Here is a 21,973-nt window from a genome sequence, read left to right as displayed (position 1 = left end):
GGGAGGGAAGTGTAAGAAAATCAGATGACACCGTGGATAAGATTAGTACTAAAATCCACGCCATGATGAAAGATTTATTTTGAAGCTCCTGCAGATGGAATGCGGTGGGGTTTTTTTACCTTCCATTCCTAAGAAAACTGTGACCTGACCGTGCCCCGTAGTGCCTTAGAGTTTGGATTTATTAGCCTGAAGGAGAAGGTTAGTGTCCTGTGGAGGACACAGTTTCTGCAGAGACATTGAGAACATGTAAAGTGTGTTTCCCTGTCTCCGAGGGTGACTGGGAGGGGTGGTTAGTTTGTCTTCGGAGTACTACAAGAGTGGTGTGTATTTGTCAGTCATTGGAGCTGCTGAAATCTTCTCTTGTCCTGTGACATCAGCTGGTGGCTTAGCAGGGGATTAGTGTACATATATGGGGGTCTTGCTGGCTACAGCCTAAAGGTGAGCAGCTCCCGCACAGCAGGCCCAGCTCTGCAGACCGATTCTCTGGGGCCTGCTTGGTTGGCCGAGTCAGCCTGGGGCCTGTGGGCAGAAGGCAGACAGCTGCGAGCTCTGAGCGAGCCCCGTGTATGATGATCCCGCCCTTCTCTCCAGTCTCTAGAGGTAGAAGCAGCCGTTCACAACAGGTCTGGTCTAGAGCTGGCAGAGCTGCGTCTCTCTCGGCCTTTCTCCTGGGCCTTCTCTTGGCAACGTGCCCGTGGGGAGGCGGGGAGGCCCACAGTTAGCTCTGCACTGCTGCCCACAAGGAACCAGGCTGCAGCCTGCCGGTGGAAGGAGCTTCCAGGACCTTCAGCCACTCGCTCCTGGCTGTATCAGGGAGCACCAGTCATGCCAGCCCAGGTGGGTCCCCCTTGAGTGGCCTGGCAGGTCCAGCCATTGCTGCACGGCCGTGAGGGCTGCCATTCAGCCCCTGGACTGCAGCCCCAAAGTGCCTCCCAGAGGCTGGTGCTCTGATGGTGAGGCCACCTGCGGAATCTATCCATTCTGACCTCGAAGACTCCCTTTTTTAGGTCACGTTAGTGGTTTCTAAGGAAGTCAAAAGCTGTTGTTCAGATGGTGTCCAGTGACGAATCCAAATATCTCATTATTGTGCTCCTTCAAATACTAGCAAATAGGAAGCGCTGTTGAGGTCCCAGTTGGCTAAGCTCTGGGTACGAGAGTCTAAGATGAACGGACCCAGGGCTGCTCTTTAAAATCCATGGAAAAATTCCAGCATCATCGGAAGTTTGGTCACATATATCCTGGATTCCATGAGTTTGCATTTTCTTCCTCTCCCGTGCCTTTAACAGTTTTATTTTGTACAGTCAGCTGAATGCTCTTTGTAGCTCAGTAAGTGCTCACTAGCCTGTATTTTCTAGAGACTCCTGAGGATGGTCCTTCTTATGAAATTAAATCTGAAAATTTAATTGAGCAAGAGTGTCCTATTAGCAACAGTCTAGGGAATGGTGTTCAGAAAGAATCAATTGTCTGTTATTTTACTTGGCAGAGAATTAAAACACCCAAGTGGGAGTTTACTAAAGAAATTGCAGCTGACCCTTGAATATAGCTTTACTGGCAAGTTCTGCTAAATTACATGCTGTTAAGTGGCGCTTATTACGAATGCCTTATCTCCCAACATAACAACTGCCTTCTCTCAGTAATGGAGTGTATTTTCATATCTAATTCCTCTAGTTAGGCCTAGTGGAATATCAGACATGGTAGATGCCCGTTATTTTTTTCAAATGTTATCTTAAATATTATCTAGTTTACCTGTTAATATCTATCAACTATGGTAAAGTAAGTAAGAAGAAAATTGAGTAGCCTTCTTTTTGTACTGAGTCAATGAGGAGCTGTTTCATTGGGGAGCTTGGAGAGGTTTGCATAGCTCGTATATATAAAGGAATAGAGTCTTAGGGATCTGGATGAAGATTGTTCATAACAATTGCTTTAAAAAATCTGGAGTTAGGTCCAGCCTCAGTTTTCTGCTTGTTTTTTTTTTTTCTTTTTTTTAAGAAATACTCTATTTTATTTATTTATTCTTTTGGCCGCACCACATAGCTTGTGGGATCTTAGTTCCCCGACCAGGGATTGAACCCGTGCCCTCGGCAGTGAAAGTGTGGAGTCCTAACCACTGGACCACCAGGGAATTCCCTATCATACATCTTTTTGATTCTCTCCTTGGTAGAATGAGAAGAATTAGTCATCAACCTTTGTAAAAACTATGGAAATAATCATTCCACAGTTCAGAAAAGTGTAAAACATGCCAATAAACAGATTTTTACGAAGGGGAACTTTAAAAGGCATTCGTACCTTGTGACCCAGCTTAAGCAGTGGGCTTTGTGGGTATTTCTGATGTCTGTCTTCAAACTAAATTATGGCAGTTTATAAATCCTATATTACATGGTTTCATTTTACAACTTCAGCTGGAATTATTTCATTTAAAAATACCACTTCAGGGACTTCCCTGGTGGTCCAGTGGTTAAGACTCCATGCTCCCAATGCAGGGGGTCTGGGTTCGATCCCTGGTCAGGGAACTAGATTCCACATGCCGCAACTAAGCCCGCATGCCTCAACTGAAGACCCCTCATGCAGCAACGAAGATCCCACGTACTGCAACTAAGACCCGGCGAAGCCAAATACATACATACATACATACATACATACATACATGCATACATATTAAAAAAAAAATACAGAAAACAACAAGTGTTGGCAAGGATAACCCTTTTGCATTACCGGTGGGGATGTAAATGGTTCAGCTGCTGTAGAAGATAGTATGGTGGTTCTTCAAACAATTAAACATAGATTATGATATGATCCAGCAGTTCCACTTCTGGGTGTATACTGGAAAGAATCAAAAGCAGAGACTCGAACAGATACTTGTACACCAGTGTTCACAGCAACATTATTCACAGTAGCCGAAAGAGGAAACCACTCAAATGTCTGTCAGTGGATGATAGATAAACAAAATGTGGTCCGTACATACGGTGGATCATTATTCAGCCTTGAAAAGGGAGGACATGTTGGCACATGCTGCAGCGTGGAACGTTATGCTCAGTGAAAGAAGCCAGTCACAGAAGGACAAATGTGCTGCGATTCCACCTACGAAAGGTGCCCAGAGTGGTCACAGTCACGGAGGCGGAAAGCACAAAGGTGGGGGCCCGGGGCCAGGGGAGGGGGAGTGGGGAGCTGTAATAGGTACAGAGCTTCAATTTGGGAAGATGAAAAAGTTCTGGAAATAGAGATAGATGGTGGTGATTTCACAACACTGTGACTGTTCTTAATGCCACAGAAATGATTAAGTGGTAAATCTTATGTGTATCTTACCATAATAAAAAAAAATACATTTAGCAACACTGCCTGTAAATCTACAATTACCTCAAAATAAAGAGTTTAATTTAGAAACAACTACAGATAGAAAAAAATAGGTTTCTTCCTTTCACATCCTTTGTTCTCCTCCTTGGCACATTGGTGGTTTGGTTTTTGTTTGTTTTTTTAAACGGAACTTTTTTTTTTTTTTTTTTTTTTTTTTGGCTGTGTTGGGTCTTCGTTGCTGCGCGCAGGCTTTCTCTAGTTGCGGCGAGCGGGGGCTACTCTTCGTTGTGGTGCACGGGCTTCTCTAGTTGCGGAGCACGGGCTCTAGGCGCACAGGCTTCAGTAGTTGTGGCTCGTGGGCTCAGTAGTTGTGGCTCACAGGCTCTAGAGCTCAGGCTCAGTAGTTGTGGCGCATGGGCTTAGTTGCTCCGCGGCATGTGGGATCTTCCAGGACCAGGGCTCGAACCCGTGTCCCCTGCATTGGCAGGCAGATTCTTAACCACTGTGCTACTAGGGAAGCCCGGTGGTTTGTTGAATGCATGTTGATGTCATAGTTGGTAGAGTGAGAAATTAACCCGCAGCTCCTAGAACACTTTCCTGCCCCAGAGTCTTAAGGTCCAGCCTCATCCACACGTCCAGTTACGGAGTGTGCCTCTCAGCCCATTTTGCCTCAGACTCGTTGAGCCCTTTGACTTTTTAAAATACGTGTGATCAGGCTGTCAGCGCCTGTTTAAAGCTGAGCTGGAGGAGTGCAGTGAACAGTTGGGAGTTGGTTTGCGTGTGCTGGCGGGTGTGGAGCCAGGAACAAGGCAGGTCACCGGGCGCTGGCATGCTCGTGTCTTCCAGGTGTACCTCGAAAGGCTTCTAACGTACGCAGAGATTGACATCTGTCCGGCCAACTGGAAGCGGATTGTTCTGGGGGCCATCCTGCTGGCCTCCAAGGTATGGGATGACCAGGCCGTGTGGAACGTGGACTACTGCCAGATCCTGAAGGACATCACGGTGGAGGACATGTGAGTGTGGGCGGGGGTGTCTGCGGAGGAAACCCACCCCTTTGTGGACCTGCTCAGTGTGGTATGAGTGGATGTAATTGCACGTCTGTTGTGAGCTGGCCGAGCAAGGACACAGTTGCTGAAACCTTATTCTAGGCGAACCTTCCTTGACCTTCCTGCTCCCTGTCTGCGGTGGGGTTCATCCCAGCTCTGTATCCACTGCAGACTGATGACAGGCAGCAGATGGGCTAAAATGTTACCTGTTTCTGTTCAGTTTCAGAGAGAAGGCTTTCACTGCTTTTGTCACGTTTTTCAAGTTCAGTTGCTTAAAATGAGCATTCTGTCCTCAAGGTCCCCCTGTGCTGTCCTGTCGGGCTGCGTGTTCTCTCTCAGGGCACCATCCTGAGCTCACATTTAGCTGCAGCCCAGGGGCTGGGGTCCCGGGGGCTGGGCGTACAGGAAGTGGGGTCAGAACCTCTCAGGAGCAATGAGCTGTTTTGGAAACACCCAATCAGGATGAATTTCTTATAGTTCCTTATGGTTTACAGGCATTTCTGACATGATTCTTGCCAATATTTTTCTCGTCTTGTTTGGCTTCTTTGAGGAAGCTCTGGGCTGGAGGAGGTTCCACTGTGTCCCGGTCCACATCTGTGTCCCTGGACCCAGGACCAGTGTCCTCCCCACCCTGCCCCCCTTCTTCCGGTTGCTGGTTCGCTGGGCATCCCATTTTTGTGCTGCCCTGGGAGCTCCTGTTTGTGTTTTGGGTCTTTTGCCAGAGCCTCTTCCTGCTGCAGACCTGTATGACTCCTTCCTACATCTGTCATTCTTTATCATAGAAAGTAAGACAAATATGAAGTTTTTGACAGCAAGAAAAATAAAATGAACATATTTTTTAAAAATTCTTGATTATATTTCAAGTTGAAAACAGTTACTAAGATAATTGTTATCCAGACCGTAAGTAGGTTGCTTCCACCTTTCAGCTGCTGTGAAATAACACTGTCGTGAATATGAACACGGGTGTGCAGATACCTCCCCGAGGCCCTGCTCTCCGTTCTTTGGGATCTATGCCCAGAAGTGGGATTGCTGCTTGGTGGCTGGTCTTTAAAGTGAGCCCATTTTTCTACAAAAGCCGACAGGCCATTAGGTGATGAAAACAACTCTCTTTACTCCATTTTAGAACCCCATTTGCAAGTTGCTAAATGGCATCAGTTCAGTTGGGTTTCTTTACAATGTTGATCTAACGTAACAAATATTTCTTAAATTTTTTTTGTTTATTGACTTGAATTTATTTATTATAAAGTTTTGCATCAGAACTATTTCCTTACAATTATCCCCTTCGGGGCAGTAAATCCATCAAGCCCGTTCTCTCTGCATCACTGTTTGTTTTTTGATGATTTATCACATAACAAGCTGTCATATGTCCCTGGAGGAAGTACTTCTGCCGTTTGGAAATTCAGATTTGGGGAATTATTTTTATTTTCTAAATCTTGCCTTAGTTGGAAAACACAGAAGCTCTCAAAGTCTTTATTTCCCCCCAAACTTAAACATTCTATTCAAGAAAACACTCAGTATTCAGGAAGGCTGTTTTTGCCCTAAGGAACCCTGGGAAACTGCCACCTTGTTCAAAACCAGATTCCTCTTGACTTTAATCCTAGTTATACCCTCAACAAGAGGCAGTGGTGTCTAGATACCATTTGGGGCAGGAATAGCTGACTAGTTCTCTTAACATTTATACTAAAAACTTGCTGGCACTGGAGAATGGGATCTGCAGTGGCACCTCTTAGCCACCGGGTGGCAGTCTGTCCACAGGCAGCTCCCAGGTTGCCCAGGAGAGCACTTCTGCCTTAGCGTATTTTTGACACTTACGAATTTCACAGGATGACTTCTTATTAAATCTAACTTAAAGGAGCTATAAATACAAGTCATTAAAAGTGTAAAATTTAGCACAACACACACATTTGGGGCTTTACTTCTTTCTTGAAGCTGCATCGAAGCAGCCCCTCCGATTAAATGACCTGAATGCGACGTCTTGGTCTCTCCCTCCGAAGCGCTCAGGCCTTCGATAACAACTTGCTCAGGTTTCTCACTTCTGATCTGCCTGGGAGTTTCCGTCGGGGAACCAGCCACCTGCTCACCTCCCAGCCTCCCTGCCGCCTCAGTGCTCCTGCCCCTGTTGTCATAGCAGCGCTAGACAGGCTCGGACGGCTTGATGGGGCCCCTGGCCCGGAGCAGACGGGCTGCCCCGCCCCCCTGCCAGAAGCAGCCCGCCCCCATCTGGCTCCTCCCCGCCAGAGCTGGTCGCTTCCCGGGCTCAGTTCAGCTCTCACTTCCGGGAAGCCTTCCCTGGATCCCTCCGCCTAGGCCGAGCTTGGTCCGCTCCTTTCAGTAACAGTAATTATGGAGCACCAACCGCATGTCAGGTGCTGAGCTGGGGCCAGGCTGCACCATCAGATGTCACGGTTTCTGGCTCCGAGGAGACAAGGCGGGGAGACTGTGATAAAGGACAGAAGTGAGCCCGGGGTGCTGCCCGGGGAGGTGGCCCTGGAGCAGTGCTCCCAGACAGACCTGTCGCTGAGGACGCTTCTCCCCGGCAGTAACTACCGAGAAGTAGGCCTGATGACAGGGGAAGTTTTCAGATGTATTCTGGCTGCCCTGGTTCGTCTTCATCCAGCTGGTTGGCTCCCTTGCGGAGCAGGTGCTGTCGCTGAGTAGTTCTGAGCGGGCGGGCAGGCCCAGCAGCAGCAGCTCGCAGGAGTGTTGGAGATGCACGTTCTCGGGTCCACCCAGACCTGCCGGATCAGACGGGTGGGCCCAGCAGCGGCTCCTCACATGCCCTGCAGGTGATGGGTGTGCGCTGGGGCTGGGGAACCGCCTCCCCTCCTGCGGTCCCGAGGAAAGCCGGTCAGCGAAAGCTGGTCAGCGCGTCCCCACCTCTCCTCCCGGGAAGGGCGGTCCTCTGGGTCTTGGGGAGGCCTGTCCTCCAGGCTGCTGTCCGCCCTCACTGGACTCCACTTGACAGCTCTCGACTGCGTCTTCTGCCCCGTTTGAGCCGATGGTTCACGCGGAGAGGTGAGGCCAGAGCCTGCTGTGTGTGTGTGTGTGTGTGTGTGTGTACGCGCGCACATGTCTTATCGCACACATGGTCGCCCTGAAGCACTTCTGGTGATCATCCCAGTTAATCAGGCCTCATCCTTCCGGGCACTGGGCCAGGTGGACTTGGCTGTGTCCAGCAGCCTGCGCAGGCGGCCACAGGTGGGGACAGTGGCTGAGGTGTGCGTTTGTGTCTTTCTCTGCAGGAACGAGCTGGAGCGACAGTTCCTCGAATTGCTCCAGTTCAACATCAACGTGCCCTCCAGTGTTTATGCCAAGTATTATTTTGATCTTCGTTCTCTGGCGGAAGCCAACAACCTGAGCTTCCCCTTGGAGCCCCTCAGCAGGGAGAGGGCCCACAAGCTGGAGGTAAGAGGCGTCAGCGCCCGGCGGGTGCACTGCTGCGGACTGAGCTGTGTGCTCACGGCAGTTCCTGATACTGCATGTCGTAAAATAAGGACAAGGTGCCCTGGATTTAATTTGTACAACCTCATATTTTTAAATAACCTTCCTAATGGTGGTTTTTATTTAATGTGCATTGATTCTGTTAAGTCAAAGAAGTTTTTAAAAAACCCGTTTTTAAAAAAATGTACCCACAAAAAGAGTGTTCCCAGCATGCACTTTTTTTTTTTTTGATTGTGTTGGGTCTTTGTTTCTGTGCGAGGGCTTTCTCCAGTTGCAGCAAGCAGGGGCCACTCTTCATCGCAGTGCGCGGGCCTCTCACTATCGCGGCCTCTCTTGTTGCGTAGCACAGGCTCCAGACGCGCAGGCTCAGTAGTTGTGGCTCACGGGCCTAGTTGCTCCGCGGCATGTGGGATCTTCCCAGACCAGGGCTCGAACCCGTGTCCCCTGCATTGGCAGGCAGATTCTCAACCACTGCGCCACCAGGGAAGCCCCCCAGCATGCACTTTTATAAGGAAAAAGTTACCAGATGACCCTACCGATTGGGAATCCGAAAAGGTTTGATTCTGCCTTTATTTTTCATTTTTTCAAAGTATTTTCTCCACAGCCCAGTTAGAGCTGGGGCCAGCCCCTGTGGTTGGCCCGGATTCAGGGCCGTCACTGTTAAGCCGTGTGACTCTTGTGTCTTACGCTTGTGTGTAGCTCAGCTTTGCATGTGCACCCAGCTCTTCCCATCCGACTTTGACAGCTGAAAGTGTGGGGACAAGGAGGCTCACGCGGTTAGAGCCCTCCTTCAGAGGAGGCGCTGAGGCCCTCTGCACCTTCATCCCAAGTGTCCTCGGTGCCGAGGGCCAGCCAGGGCGAGGGTGCTGGCTCCGGGGCTGACCTGATTACCTCCCCTCTGCCCCCAGGCCATCTCCCGCCTCTGCGAGGACAAGTACAAGGACCTGCGAAGACCCACGAGGAAGCGGTCAGCGAGTGCTGACAATCTGACTCTGCCCAGGTGGTCCCCGGCCATCATCTCCTAACCGTGGGCGTCCCCGCTGGCGGCCGTGCCATCCCTCAGTTTCTCGTTTAGTTCGAGAAAAGACAGTCTTGGGGTGGTTTTGTTTTGTTTCTCCTTTCCTTTTTTTAAAATTCATAGCTCCGCCAGGCTGCCTTGATGAGCGCCTCCGCGCCGCGCGCACGGGCAGCAGGGCTCCGAGGAAGCCAAGTCGGTACCGTGGGATCCAGTCCGCGCCTTCCCAGCCCCGGAACAGCGCTTCCTTCGTGGAGGAAAGACTCTAACCCTGGAGGAGGAAGCGAAGGGAAAGGAAGTCGGCTAGAGGCAGGGAAAGCGGCTTGGCCATTTCCTAAGCCCCCCACCGTCGGTCAGTAGCCGGAACCGACAGGAAAGCCCGGCGTAGGCGACGAAGTTGGATGTGCATTAAAGTCGCGTGCCGCGTTCACCGCCCCACCCGGATCAGTATGTCCCGTAAGACTTCTTGCATTCCTTCTTGCTGCTTCTCGGGGATTTGGGGGGTATTTTTGTTTTATTCTGTTTTGGTTTTGGTCCCACAGAGCAGAGAATATAGTTTGTACCCACCATCGCACAGACATCCAAATAAATAGTACTGGCTGTTTCTCTCTGCACAACTCCTGCGAGCTGTCTTCTGAGCTTTCTTCCTCTCCAGGGGGAGCGCTTGTCACGTTTCTGTGCACCTTTATTTTAGACGGTTTTTCCACAGTGGCGGAATCAACTTGACTGTAGTGCTGAACCAAACGTAGCCCTTCCCCCCGACTCCTCCCCCAGGAACATTCTAGATCACATGGGTGCTTGTGCCTTCCGGTCCTGCGGTGGTTTCTCTCTGCCCTGACGTCCTGGTGGAGGCTGCGCCCCCGCGGCCCGCGTGGGAGCCCTTCCTCCCCTGCCCACCCCCCTCCTCTACTTCCACGTCCATTGTGCAAGCAATATGCCTCTCAATTTTTATATGTTTACTTTAAATCAAAGTTAGTCTATTTGTATAAAATTTTTTAAAAATCTAAAATTTAAAAAAACGGGGGTGGGGGTGGGTATTCCCATGGAAGATCATTGAAGGGCAAAATGTTCCTATTTACTGAGGTATTTTTCACAGAATGATTGAATAAAAAACTCAACTTGCATTTTCATTGTGGGTGCTTAGTGAAGTTATACAAAATTAAACTGTGAAGGTTTATGCGTCATTAATTATGACCATCTCTTTTCGTTTCTGACTATCCCTCATTTCCTTATGGGCTGGATAAAAATCTATTACATCAAGTAAAATTAAAGGGTTAACGATAGACTACCACGTTAAGTCTTAAGAATCTGGGTCAGTGAAGCATACAACGCTTTGGGGGTTGCACATTTTATTGGGTCACAATGACAGAGGTTTCTAAGTTTTTCCTTCATCAGGTCTTTGAGGCAAATGGCAGCAGAAATCCGTGTTTCACCTTCCTCCTGTGTGAGCTTGGAAGACTTTGGAATCTTATGTTATTAGTCTGTGCCCTAAACTCACCCACCTGCTCCCCAGACATGCCTGCTCCAGGTGAGACATGCTTTGTTAGTGGGAGGGACTCGGAAACACCCAACATCCCAAGAACACCAAGCCAAGTGCTAGTCAGGTTCTGTGAAATGTGTATCATGTGTAAATGGAACTGTTTGAGCCAGAAATACTGTCAAATTCTTTCTGGCTTAAACTTTCAAAAGCAAACAAGCAGAATATGAAAAGTTAATTATCTTTCCATTATAATTGTGTTGATACACTCTGTATGGGTTCCAAAATCAGCTTCTCTCGTCAAGTAAGAGTTGGATTTAGAATTTGAAATAGAAACCTAAACAAACATATAGAAAATATCATTTTATATTCCCTAATCTATATAGCTTAAAAAGGGACATATTTTCTTAGCTGAATACGAATACCTCTCAAATTAGTTCCTTCCATGTAAAGTATCTTATTTTACCCATCCATTTCAGGAAGGAGGTTCTGCTGCCTTTAAAGCAGACACCTTATTTTTATCCCTTTTATTTGAATGAGAGAGATTTGAAAATTGAATTATGTAAATATTTCAATGCATCTGCTATTATTTTATGGAGTTTATTAAACTACTTTAAAAAATTGTATAGTCTATTTATTGTATGTATGTACATACAGTCTGATAACTTAAATTTAAAGTGGGTTCCGTAAAACCTGACTCAGTCTTGTTTAAACTATTGAATATTGTTTTAGCCCTGTGCACTGGACTCTACCTCTGTATAGGAAAATTTTCCATATTAATGAGCATTGATCTGTATTAATTGGTTATGTTTCTTACACTAAGGATTTTTAAAACTCTGCTGTAAGTGTAGATTTCAGTTTTACTTTTGCAATATGAATCACCTGACACTAAGGTAGATACTTTAGGTTTGTTTTATTTTTCTACATGATGATGGAGACTTACATTTCGTTCTCTGGTTTGTTCTAAGTTTGCCCAAAAAACACCCGACAACAACCAGTACAGCACCTATTGATAAATCATCGTGATGTAATTTGTTTGCAAGGTGATTCATGCCCTACAATTAAAGCTGGATTGCTATTTAGGAACACATTGTCTTAGTGTAGTTTTTGAATGGACAGTTTTCATCATTAATGAAGGATGAATAAAACCACACAATTTACTGACTTTAAGTTTAGATTTGACTTAACAAATGAAAGTATCCCAGTGAATTTTTTTTCCTTTTTGACTTTTTTTTTTTTTTAAACTGGGAGAAGAGAAAGAAGTCAGGGGTTTAAAACCAAATTGGAGGGCAAGGTGGGAGGTCCTACCAAGATCCCCGACGTGCCCTGTGCCTTGTGCGCTGCCTGAGGCCGTCGTCTGGCTCCTCTCCTGGGCTGGCTGGCTCCCCGAGCCCCTCCTCGTGGTCTTTGGCAAGACCATCTCCATCTTGGGCTTTCCCTTGGGTCTGGGGGTTTTGATCCTCAGCTGAGCTGCAAAGCAGAATTTTGGGAGTGAGCGATTTTGATCCTTTCAGGCTGCTTTTGGTAACCTCTCACCTGGGGCCATATTTTACAGCTTTGAATTTTTTAAATAATAAAATATAATTCCTAGTTCATTGTGGGTACTTATTGTTAGGTAAATGGATACAGAGAACAAACAGTGCCTACCTTCCTGCTGCATTTTTTGAATATTACATTGAGATAAAATTGAACAGGTTTTGTGGATGCTGAGTGAACCAGTTCTTTTCAAGAGCAGTGGAGAAGTGTTATGTGTTCTGGAGGTGTTGAGTGATCCTCAGAAGGACTGGGGCCTCCTGGAGGCCTAGCAGAGCTCGCCGCTTGTGTAGCAATGCCCTGTTTCATCTGTGATCCCTTCAGCCCCCTTGACTTCAATGGAGTCAGCGTCTCAAGACTCCCGTTGGGTGGATCATGGAGACATGGATTGTCTCCTGAAAGGCCAACCAAGGAGCCCCTACCCTTGTTGAAAAAGAGAAGGAAGTAGGGAACACACCCTCGACTGAAATGGGAAAAGGACACTGAAGGACTAATTTGGAATTCATATTTTAAGCTCTGTGGGTTGCAAGGAAGGCCCCTGCACACACGTGCATTCAGGTCGTGACTGGCAACCCCCGAACGCCGAGCCATCCCAGCACTTCTGCACCAAAAACAGATCATCCCGCAGGTGCTGGTGGACCCCGTCTGAGGTAGGGGGGCGTGCAGGGGCTCGCAGTCGCCAGGGCTGCTGGACTCGGACCGGCCCAGGGCAGGGGCTTCCTTCTACTGCTTCCTGGTAGGTTTTCTTACTAAGTTTGCGTGTCTGGAGAGCTGCTCAAGGTCAACAGTGTCACTTTCCATTAGAAACGTTCATCTCTTGACTTGAAAGGGTCACAGGAGGCCTCTGTGTGTCTTCGTCGCTGTGAGCGTGGGCTGTAGGTCAGTGCCCGGGAGGTCCTGGTACCCACCTTGTCCATCGTAGGTCTTGCAGGAAGCACCCTGGAGGAACCTGTGTCCTTTAGGGACTCGGTCTGGGTAGGGAGCTTTATTCCTTAAAGAACTTTGTTTCAACAGAATGCAGGATAAAAGTATGGCATTCCAAAATAACTGCCATTTTGAACAAAAATACTAAATGTAACTAGAACTTAGGCATAACATTTATATTAACAAACAGTGGTATTGATTTGTATTGTAATGGAACCTTGGGTTTCAGTCTCAGACCAAAGTTAACTTGCTTTGCGACCTTGGACACGTAACTTCACCTCTCTGGATCACTCAGTGAATCTGACTGGCAGAGACACACTTGCTCATGTTTTCACCACCTGTCTTACTGTTTCTAAACACACTCTGCGCAGCCATTCTTGCGTCACGATTGGTGGATGCTGCTCTGCGTGGATGTAGGAAGGCTGGATCCACTGAAAGACAAGTCCGAGCTTATCTCTGAGCTTCCCCGGGAAAATCGGTTGTCTCTTCCAGGGCGCCCTCCCAAAGAAGGGTGGCAATTGGCAGATACAGCTGTTCTTAGGAGGAGGACGTGGGTGTCCAGAATTCAGCTGCTGCCTGTCCTTCCCGGGTCTGTCCTAATGCACCTGACTCTGCAGCTTGTCGTCCAGTTGGGTTTTACTGGACCCTGTGGTGGTTCCTGTCCATGGTGATGGACAATGAAAATCTTGCAACAGTGAAGTTGGGCATTGGAATCCTCCCCCGACAAATGTCTTGAGAAGGGTGCTGCATCTCTGTGTTAGCCCCCAGGTGATGCTTATCCTTCTTAGACCTGCAGACCCAAAGCTCTGGGGGCCACCCCGGAGGAGAAGGGCTTCACTCCTGCCCTGTGGCACTTCCATGGAACTTGGCCACTTGCAGGCTTCCCAGATCTGCCTCTGCTCACCAGCTCCTGGATCTTCTGCAAAGGACCTGCATTTGGGGGGACCGAAGGAGTTGGGGTCCACTCCAAAGAGAAGAGCAGCATTTGGGGGGCAGCATAAGGTAAAGCAGTGACTGTGCAGGGTCGGGACGCACGAGTATGAGGCCTCGCCAGGGCACACTGGGCATTTGGTCTGGCAAGTCTCAGAGCTTGGCTGGATTCCCAGAGCTTCATCTTTCTTTAAAGCAAAGAAATGTGTCACCCCCTGGGTCACCCTAAGATCCTTCCACTCCTAATACTCAGTTATCCTACGAATCACTTAGTTATTCTGAGATTTTCAGGAGCAGTCTCGGGACTCAGAACGAGAGATTGACTCACCCCTGCAATATTACGAAAACAAACACAGAATTTGGGAAAGCCTACCGTGAAGCGTTCCAGGGTCTCACCAGGGAGGGAAAGACGAGCATCTGGTTGGTGCATTTTCTGCTCCCAGTCAGGACTGTGAGTGTGCAGGTGGCCCACTGTCACTGAGGCAAAGTGGACACAGAAGGCCTGGGGCACCAGGGGGACAGGACCACGTATAAATGGGTTAGACCAAGGCAGGAGGCAAGGGGACTTCATGCAGATGTTCATCTGACAAGAGTCCCAGGCGGTAACTGATCACCCTCTTGTGTTTCTGGTTCTTTTTCTTCTTAATCATCTTCTTGTATTTTCATTTTTATTATATTTGATCGTTATCTGCATCTCTTCTATCAGCTTTTATAGTCCTATACTGACTGATGGCCTTTCAGAAGGTCAACAGTGGATTTAAAAGTACATTGGTAAGGAAAGACAAGGTAGGGGTAGGGAGAGTAAGAAGTACTAACTACTATGTATAAAATGAATAAGCTACAAGGATATATTGTATAGCACAGGGAATAGAGCCAATGTTTTATAATAACTATAAATGGAGTATAACCTTTGAAAATTGTGAATCACTGAAACTTTCGTAATATTATAAATCAACTATACCTCAATAAAATATAGTAATAAACAATAATAAAAGCTTACAGAAAGTATTTAAAAAGTACATTGGTAAGAAGTAGATTGGCCTCATATATAAAGTGACTCTTTTAAAGCTTATGTTATTAAATGTAATGGGGAATTTAATTGGTGAGATTTTAATGTCTTCAAATATTTATGGCTATTCTGCTTTTTCATTTTTCAGAATTTCTCTCAGGCTTCCAAGATTTAAAAACAAAAAGGTTTTGTAACACATAGTGAAAAATACATTTCTGTGATATCTTTGTAAGATTATTTAATGGTGCTTTGATCTGAGCCCTCATTGGAAGAAACAAATGTGGATTTAAATTATGGAAGAGTTCCCTGGTTATTGTTTTCTGAAGGATTGAAAAAGCTAATGGTACAAGGGAGAAAATGGTACCCTAAAACTCTTAAGGCATCCCCAAAGAGCTCTTGTTCATTAAGCCTTAGTGAATTCTTCAACATGCAGCCCCTGTTTTCCTGACTTTCTTTATTCAGCAAGCCAAGAATGTGACCCCCTCCCAAATTTTTTTTTTAATTATTATTTTTTTTAATGCTATTCTTGTCTGCTTACATTCTTTTTTTTTTTTTTTTTTAATGTATGTATGTATGTATGTATGGCTGTGTTGGGTCTTCGTTTCTGTGCGAGGGCTTTCTCTAGTTGTGGCAAGCGGGGGCCACTCTTCATCGCGGTGCGCGGGCCTCTCACTATCGCGGCCTCTCGTTGCCGAGCACAGGCTCCAGACGCGCAGGCTCAGTAATTGTGGCTCACGGGCCGAGTTGCTCCGCGGCATGTGGGATCTTCCCAGACCAGGGCTCGAACCTGCGTCCCCTGCATTGGCAGGCAGATTCTCAACCACTGCGCCACCAGGGAAGCCCCCAAATTTTTTAAACAAAATTAAAATGCTATATACTCATCAGAATAGTCAGAATCTTACTTTCCTTCTTAACTTACAAGTAGTGGTTATGCAGTGAAGTAGATGTTCCATGTTCCTGCTAATTTTAGTTTGTCAGCATTTTCTGGAAGCAACTAAAAGTCATATGTATTTAGACAGCTATGATTTCTGCCAACCCAGCTAGCTTCAGGAACTGGGGGGGTTTCATTCTTACTTTATGCCAAAACCTGTTTGGGATGATGGCTGTTACCATTAGTCTTTTGACCTCTGATTTGCATTTATTTGAAAAATTTGAGTTGATCGTCCTTAATAATTAATCCCATTCCTATGTGTTCTTACTTGGATTGCCCATGAAAACAAAATCAGAGTTTAATTCACTGAGTAAAGCATTAGCCTTATTTTATAAGTGCTAAAGAGCAAGCATAATTTATTGCACAAATAAAACTAAGGAATAGTATGTGGTTTTTTTCCTTAAATTCCTGCAGACACATGGATTTGGAATTCCTTTTCTAATTTGGGATTTCTCTTCCCAGGAACACACTGACTTCTGTTCCCAGGAACACACGCCTCACAGCACAGAGTGATACATTTCATGTCCTTGGGCTAAAATATTCTAGTAGATCCATTTTCAGAACTTAATCCCAGTCTTGAAATATTTAAATTCTTTTTTATATTTATTCCCCGGCATGAGCCTGATGCCCTGCATACATCGTTAATCCTTTGGGTGAAAGAGGATCAACCCAACAGAAACATTCCTCTTTGCATTACCTCCTTGTGGAATAAGGAAGGAGCAGAAAGGGATGTAAGAACGTGTTCATCTAGAATCAGAAAATCTCAGTGTTGGAATCATCATCCACATTCATTTTCAGATGAGGAAATTAGGTTCAGGATGTGAAGTGAAGGGGAAATGAACATGAAGGTCAAGTCTGGCTTTGGCTTTGGTAGCTAACAAATAATTGGTCCTGATGGGAACCATGTTGATTTTTCACATTGAGTACCTTGAGGATTAAAACCTCATTGCAAACCAATAATTATGTAGGTGTTGATATTCAAAAGTCACATGTTCATAACTCCGTTCAATTGAATCTATCCCTCATTTAAGATGAACACAACTGATGGAAGGCATGGGTCCCATATTGAACTGAGTTGCTGACTATGAAGCTAATAAGTCTGAAGCTTCCCTGACACCTACATGCCTGATTACATACTTGCAGCAATGAACCTAAAAAATCAATGTTATATTTACAAACTCCAATGGTAAAATATGTGGACAGATCCTGCATACAGCTGGACGTAATTTAAAATGTATGCCTCGTCCTTGGAGCTGTTCCTCTTATGCCACTCTTTACAGTCAGTCAGGACTCGGGGAGCCCTCCATGTGCACACAGTGCTGTGCTGATAAAAGAAGGGAAAGACATTGTCCCTGCCCTCCAGGAGCTTACAGTTGAAGTACAAAGATGAAGTGTTATTTTCTCATAAATGAGGGGACAATAGGAAATTAGAATATAGACAGAATCTATGGATAAGGATCATATACTTATAACTTAGAGAAAATATGCTAATGGACTACAGAAGTCAGGGAAGGCTTCCTAGCAGATATGGGACTGTGGCCGGAGCCTTGGAATCTTTGTAGGATACAAACTGGAAGAGAAAAGGGATTCTAAGCAAAGAGAGCAAGTGTGACATGGTGAGGCTGAGGGCCAGTGTGAAAGGATAAAAATATGTGCAGTACATCCAAGGGATACTGAGTAAGTAGGGCTGGGTTTGTGGGAGCCTGGAAACCTGGGCTTCTGCCAGGAGAGATCGGATCTGTGTGCTCACATTTTCATTCCTCCAACAAGGCAGCTGCTGGAGATAACTGCCTGGCCTCAGATGAGTTCTGCTATGGATTAGCTCTGTGACCCCAAGCAAATCACTTAACCTTTCTGAACCTCCGTTCTCGCATCTGTAAAGTGAGGACAAAAATAGTACTTCCCTCCTAGGACGATAATGAAGATTCAGATGAAAAGAGACCCCGTGCCTGGAACACAGTGAGTGTTCAGTATGTGTTCATTATATTTTGATTCTGGCCTGCTGCCTGTAAGGACCAGCCTTCCTAGGCAAGCCCTTCATCCTACTTCACTCACCTAGAGAAGATCATCCTGAACACAGAGAGGACGTGGCAGCAGCACCTTCCTGTAGAAAGCCGTTCTCTGAGCCATCCCCGAGGACCTCAGGCTGGAGGCTGAGGCGACCTAGGCCACAGACTCAGCCTTCGCTTTTGCAGAGTCAAGAGACCCAGAAGGGCTGGGCAGGGTAGCTGAGGAGAATGGAAGAGCAAGAGGAACTTAAGTTACATCAGTGGGAATGAATCATCCAATTCCTGTTTGAACCCTTTTCCCCAGGGAGCATCCTTGCCTCAGACAGGCACCCAGCAGAGTTAGAGCCAATGACATGGGCATCAGCTTCGGCTTCACTGGAATGGCTAACATGGTCGCGTCCCCAAGCCCTCCCAGCTGCCATTTATACAAGGAGAATGAATCCTTGACTGCACACCACGAGAAGGAAGAGTGACTTGGTCTCCCCAAGCCATTAAAGAGTTTCCAGTGCCTCAAAACGCAACTAGTGGGCTTCCCTGGTGGCGCAGTGGTTGAGAATCTGCCTGCCAATGCAGGAGACACGGGTTCAAGCCCTGGTCTGGGAAGATCCCACATGCCACGGAGCAACTAGGCCCGTGAGCCACAACTACTGAGCCTGCGCGTCTGGAGCCTGTGCTCCGCAACAAGAGAGGCCGCGATAGTGAGAGGCCCGCGCACCGCGATGAAGAGTGGCCTCCGCTTGCCCCAACTAGAGAAAGCCCTCGCACAGAAATGAAGACCCAACACAGCCAAAAATAAATAAATTTAAAAAACAAACAAACAAAAAAACCAGTGCCACAAAATGAGATCATTTCCCTAAGGAAATTTTCAAAGTGAATGATTTCTTAGGAATTACAAAAGAACATGACTTTGCTTGGCAGATAGAATGAAGTGATGCCAATGAGTGACATGGAATTTTCTAGAAGAAAGTAGAAGAGAAAATATTTACCAAAGGTTTGCCAGACATTCTGTAAGCATTCTGATGTCTTGACCAGTTTATTATATTCTGGAACATTTCTCTATTCCTAATTGAATCTAGAACCTGGGCAAAGCACTCTTTCTTATCCAAGCAGATACCCTAATATTTCCCTCAGTCAACACTGCCAATGTTCATCTCCAGCCAACACTGTTTTCTTCCTTACCCACCTCCACACTTCCTATATGCCCTATAGTCTTAAAAGTCTCAAGGAAAACAACAATGCCATACCACTACACACCTATTAGAATGGCCAAAATCCAGAACACTGACAACACCAAATGCTGGTGAGGATGTGGAGCATCAGGAACTCTCATTTGTTGCCGGTGGTACCATTTGTTGCAAAATGGTACCGCCACTTTGGAAGACAGTTTGGTAGTTTCTTACAAAGTTAAACATAGTCTGACCATAGGATCCAGCAATCGTACCCCTACGTATTTACCCAAATTAGTTAAAATTTATATCCATATGAAAATCTGCACATGGACGTTTACAGCAGCCTTATTCATACTTGCCAAAACTTGGAAGCAACCAAGATGTCCTTCAGTAGGTGAATGGATAAATAAACTGTGGTACATCCAGACAGTGGAATATTATTCAGCACTAAAAAGAAACGAGCTACCAAGACATGAAAAAACGTGGAGGACACTTAAACACATATTACTAAGTAAAAGAAGCCAATCTGAAAAAGTTGCAATACTGTATGATTGCAACTATGTGACATTCTGGCAAAGGCAAAACTATGGAGACAATAAAAAGACCAGTTGTTGACTGGGGTTTGGGGGAGTGAGGGATGAATAGGTGGAGCACAGAGGATTTTTAGGGCAGTGAAACTACTCTGTATAACACTATAATTGTGGATACATGTCATTATACGTTTGTCCGAACCTGTAGAATATACAACACCAAGAATGAACCCTCATGTTAACTATGGACTCTGGACAATTATGATGTGTCAGTGTAGCTTCTTCAATGATAACGAATGGACCACTCTGGTTGGAGGTGTTGATAAGAGGAGGGCAGCTATGCCTGAGTGGCAGCAGGGTGCATATGGGAAATCTCCGTGCCTTTTGCTCAATTTTGCTGTGACTCTAAAACTGCTCTAAAAAAATAAACTCTATTGTTTTTTAATCTAAGGAAAATAGATTCCAGAAAATTAGTAGTGATGTTTTGCAAACATAAAAACTGCTTCTTGCACTGAGAAACAATTCCCATCACTGCCCTTAGACCTCTACTGAATGATATTTTTGCTGTTTTCCCGGTGCTGAAGGACCAGGGCAGGGACCCTCTCCCACTCCACACAGAGTTATACTGTAAGCTCTCTGAAGCCAGTAACTGTCCTATTGAACTTTATCTCCCAAACACACAGCTCGGTCAATGGCACACAGTTGTCAACAAATGTTAACTGAATGGCTGGATGGCTGAATCAATCCAAAATGAAGTCCTTAGTGAAAAAAATATGCTTGACATTTGCTTATTCAAATGCAAGGGGGGTGGGATGGAGAGGAATCTTCCTTTTTTAAAACAGTGAGACATGTATTACTTATAAAACAAATGTTTTCTCATTGTAGAGGATTAAAACGTACACATAAAGAAAGAAATACAAAGTCCCTATTCTTTCACCCCACAAATATAACCATTCATAATAGGGGTATTTTTAAGGCATAATTATACACGTAGCAAAGGTGGAAAGAGGAATGGTTCAAAGCACAAATCCTAGAGCCAGACTGCCTAGATTCTAATCCCAATTCTTCCATTTACTAGCTGGGTGACCTTGTATGTATCCTTTAATACATTTATTTTCCATGTGTTTATAATATGCAGGGCTCTCTATGCTCAGAGACAGGGGCTTGTCCCATTCAGATCTAAGGGCAATACTGCTTTTACCAATATTGATCAGAATCCAAACACATGATCTCAATATAATGTAAGGGGAGTCTAGGAAATTTGGCCTTCCTGTGTGCCGAGGAAGAGGAAATGAGTGTAAGCCATGCCCGTGTCATTAAGTATCATTTGGAAACATGACTTTTAGTGGTGGCAGTATTCCAGCATATACGTAACTATACTGTATTCAGTTCTTTCCAATTTACAGCCCTTCACACAACAGACTCTCACAAGGCTTCTGAAACTTCCTAAGATCACTGTAGATTCAGAATGGCCAAGTCAGCTCAAAACCATGAAGACTCTTGGGGTGAAGGACAATTAGAAGCAATCGTCCAGCTCCAAGACAGGTCCACACAGACAGCATTTCATGTAGGACAACACTGGTCAGCATCAGTGTGGAAATTCCGGTTAAGTCTCACAATGGTTAACTAATGTGCACATGTCTTAGGAACATTTCTTAAATTTCATTCTCAGTCTTTATTTCAGCAGATGAATACCACAACTCCTTTTTATATTCCTTTATCTCCATATATACATTATAGGAATATATAGATACTGTGGGTATATGTGAGTATACATATTTTTCTTCTAGTCTCTCTCTCCACACACACATATATATAGTCTAATGTATAGTGTATATAGTATATATGATATATACATACATGTGTGTGTATATATATATATATATATATATATATATATATATATATATATACACACACAACAGAGAGACTAGAAGGAGAGAGTGGAAGAAAATATACCAAAGGCTAAATTTGGTTCTCTTTACACTGGAGATCATGGATGATTTTTTTCCTAATACTTTTCTACATTTTCTAAATTAGCCATAATTTAGAGACTTCTGGGACACTATCAAATGAAATAATATATACATACAAGAGTATCCATGACATAACTCTTAGCTACATCTTCACCATTATATCGTGTTATCACACTATATGTTCTTGCTATTTTAAGTTATGTGTGGGTCCTTAAACAAGTTTTTTTCTTTTTTTGTTAATATTGCTTTCTCTTCCTGAATGCCTCTCAAGTCTTCTTCACCTAGAGGCGAATTTCAGGACTCATTTCAGATCATTAACACTTCCGGAAAGCCTCTGCTTTCGTAAGTATAGCATTGTAGAAAGTACTGGAGATCTTACCTTTCCAGAGGAGACACCTTCTTCCTGGGAATTAATTATTGGAAATCTCTGCTCCCTTCTCCCCCCAAACTCCACATCACCAAGTCAATAACTCAGTGGCTGTCTCTTCTTCAATAACCTCTTTAATCTGCTTACATCTGGGTTCCTTCATTTTTTCTACCCCTTTCCTCATCTGGTTCAGAATTAGTGGGAGAGGTAGTAGAGAAATCATCAGAAACCAGATATTAGGAAAAACTTCTTTACCTTAGCCAGAGAAGAGATGGTTCAGCACCAAGGACAAGGGCACCCATGCCCGGCTGGGCTTTCTTCCCTG

General features: G+C 45.4%; 1 protein-coding gene and 1 long non-coding RNA gene across 3 annotated transcripts in view; one reads left to right on the top strand and one right to left on the bottom strand.

Annotated features, from left to right (window-relative positions):
* The window catches only part of CCNY (cyclin Y), a 122,026-nt gene extending 112,616 nt beyond the window's left edge, over window positions 1-9,410 (top strand). The window contains exons 8-10 of one of the 2 annotated variants that reach the window (XM_082385650.1): window positions 4,138-4,304; window positions 7,580-7,742; window positions 8,687-9,410. In XM_082385650.1, coding sequence (XP_082241776.1) covers window positions 4,138-4,304; window positions 7,580-7,742; window positions 8,687-8,803 — 447 coding nt within the window. In that variant the 3' untranslated portion in view covers window positions 8,804-9,410. Of the gene's footprint in view, window positions 1-4,137; window positions 4,305-7,579; window positions 7,743-8,234; window positions 8,355-8,686 lie in introns of those variants that run through there. The other variant, XM_082385651.1, reaches the window with a different exon arrangement.
* Window positions 9,411-9,773: 363 nt separating this feature from the next.
* On the bottom strand, window positions 9,774-21,182 carry LOC309625734. Its single transcript, XR_014242717.1, has 2 exons — window positions 17,653-21,182; window positions 9,774-11,740 (listed from the first exon to the last, which is right to left on the bottom strand). It is a non-coding gene; the product is annotated as an uncharacterized lncRNA (long non-coding RNA).
* Between the last annotated feature and the right edge of the window lie 791 nt (window positions 21,183-21,973).

The sequence above is a fragment of the Balaenoptera borealis genome (assembly GCF_965194805.1).
Source record: "Balaenoptera borealis genome assembly, chromosome: 3".
Classification (NCBI taxonomy): Eukaryota; Metazoa; Chordata; class Mammalia; order Artiodactyla; family Balaenopteridae; genus Balaenoptera; species Balaenoptera borealis.
The sequence above is the reverse complement of the archived record's forward strand: the minus strand, read 5'-3'. Positions and strand labels throughout refer to the sequence as shown.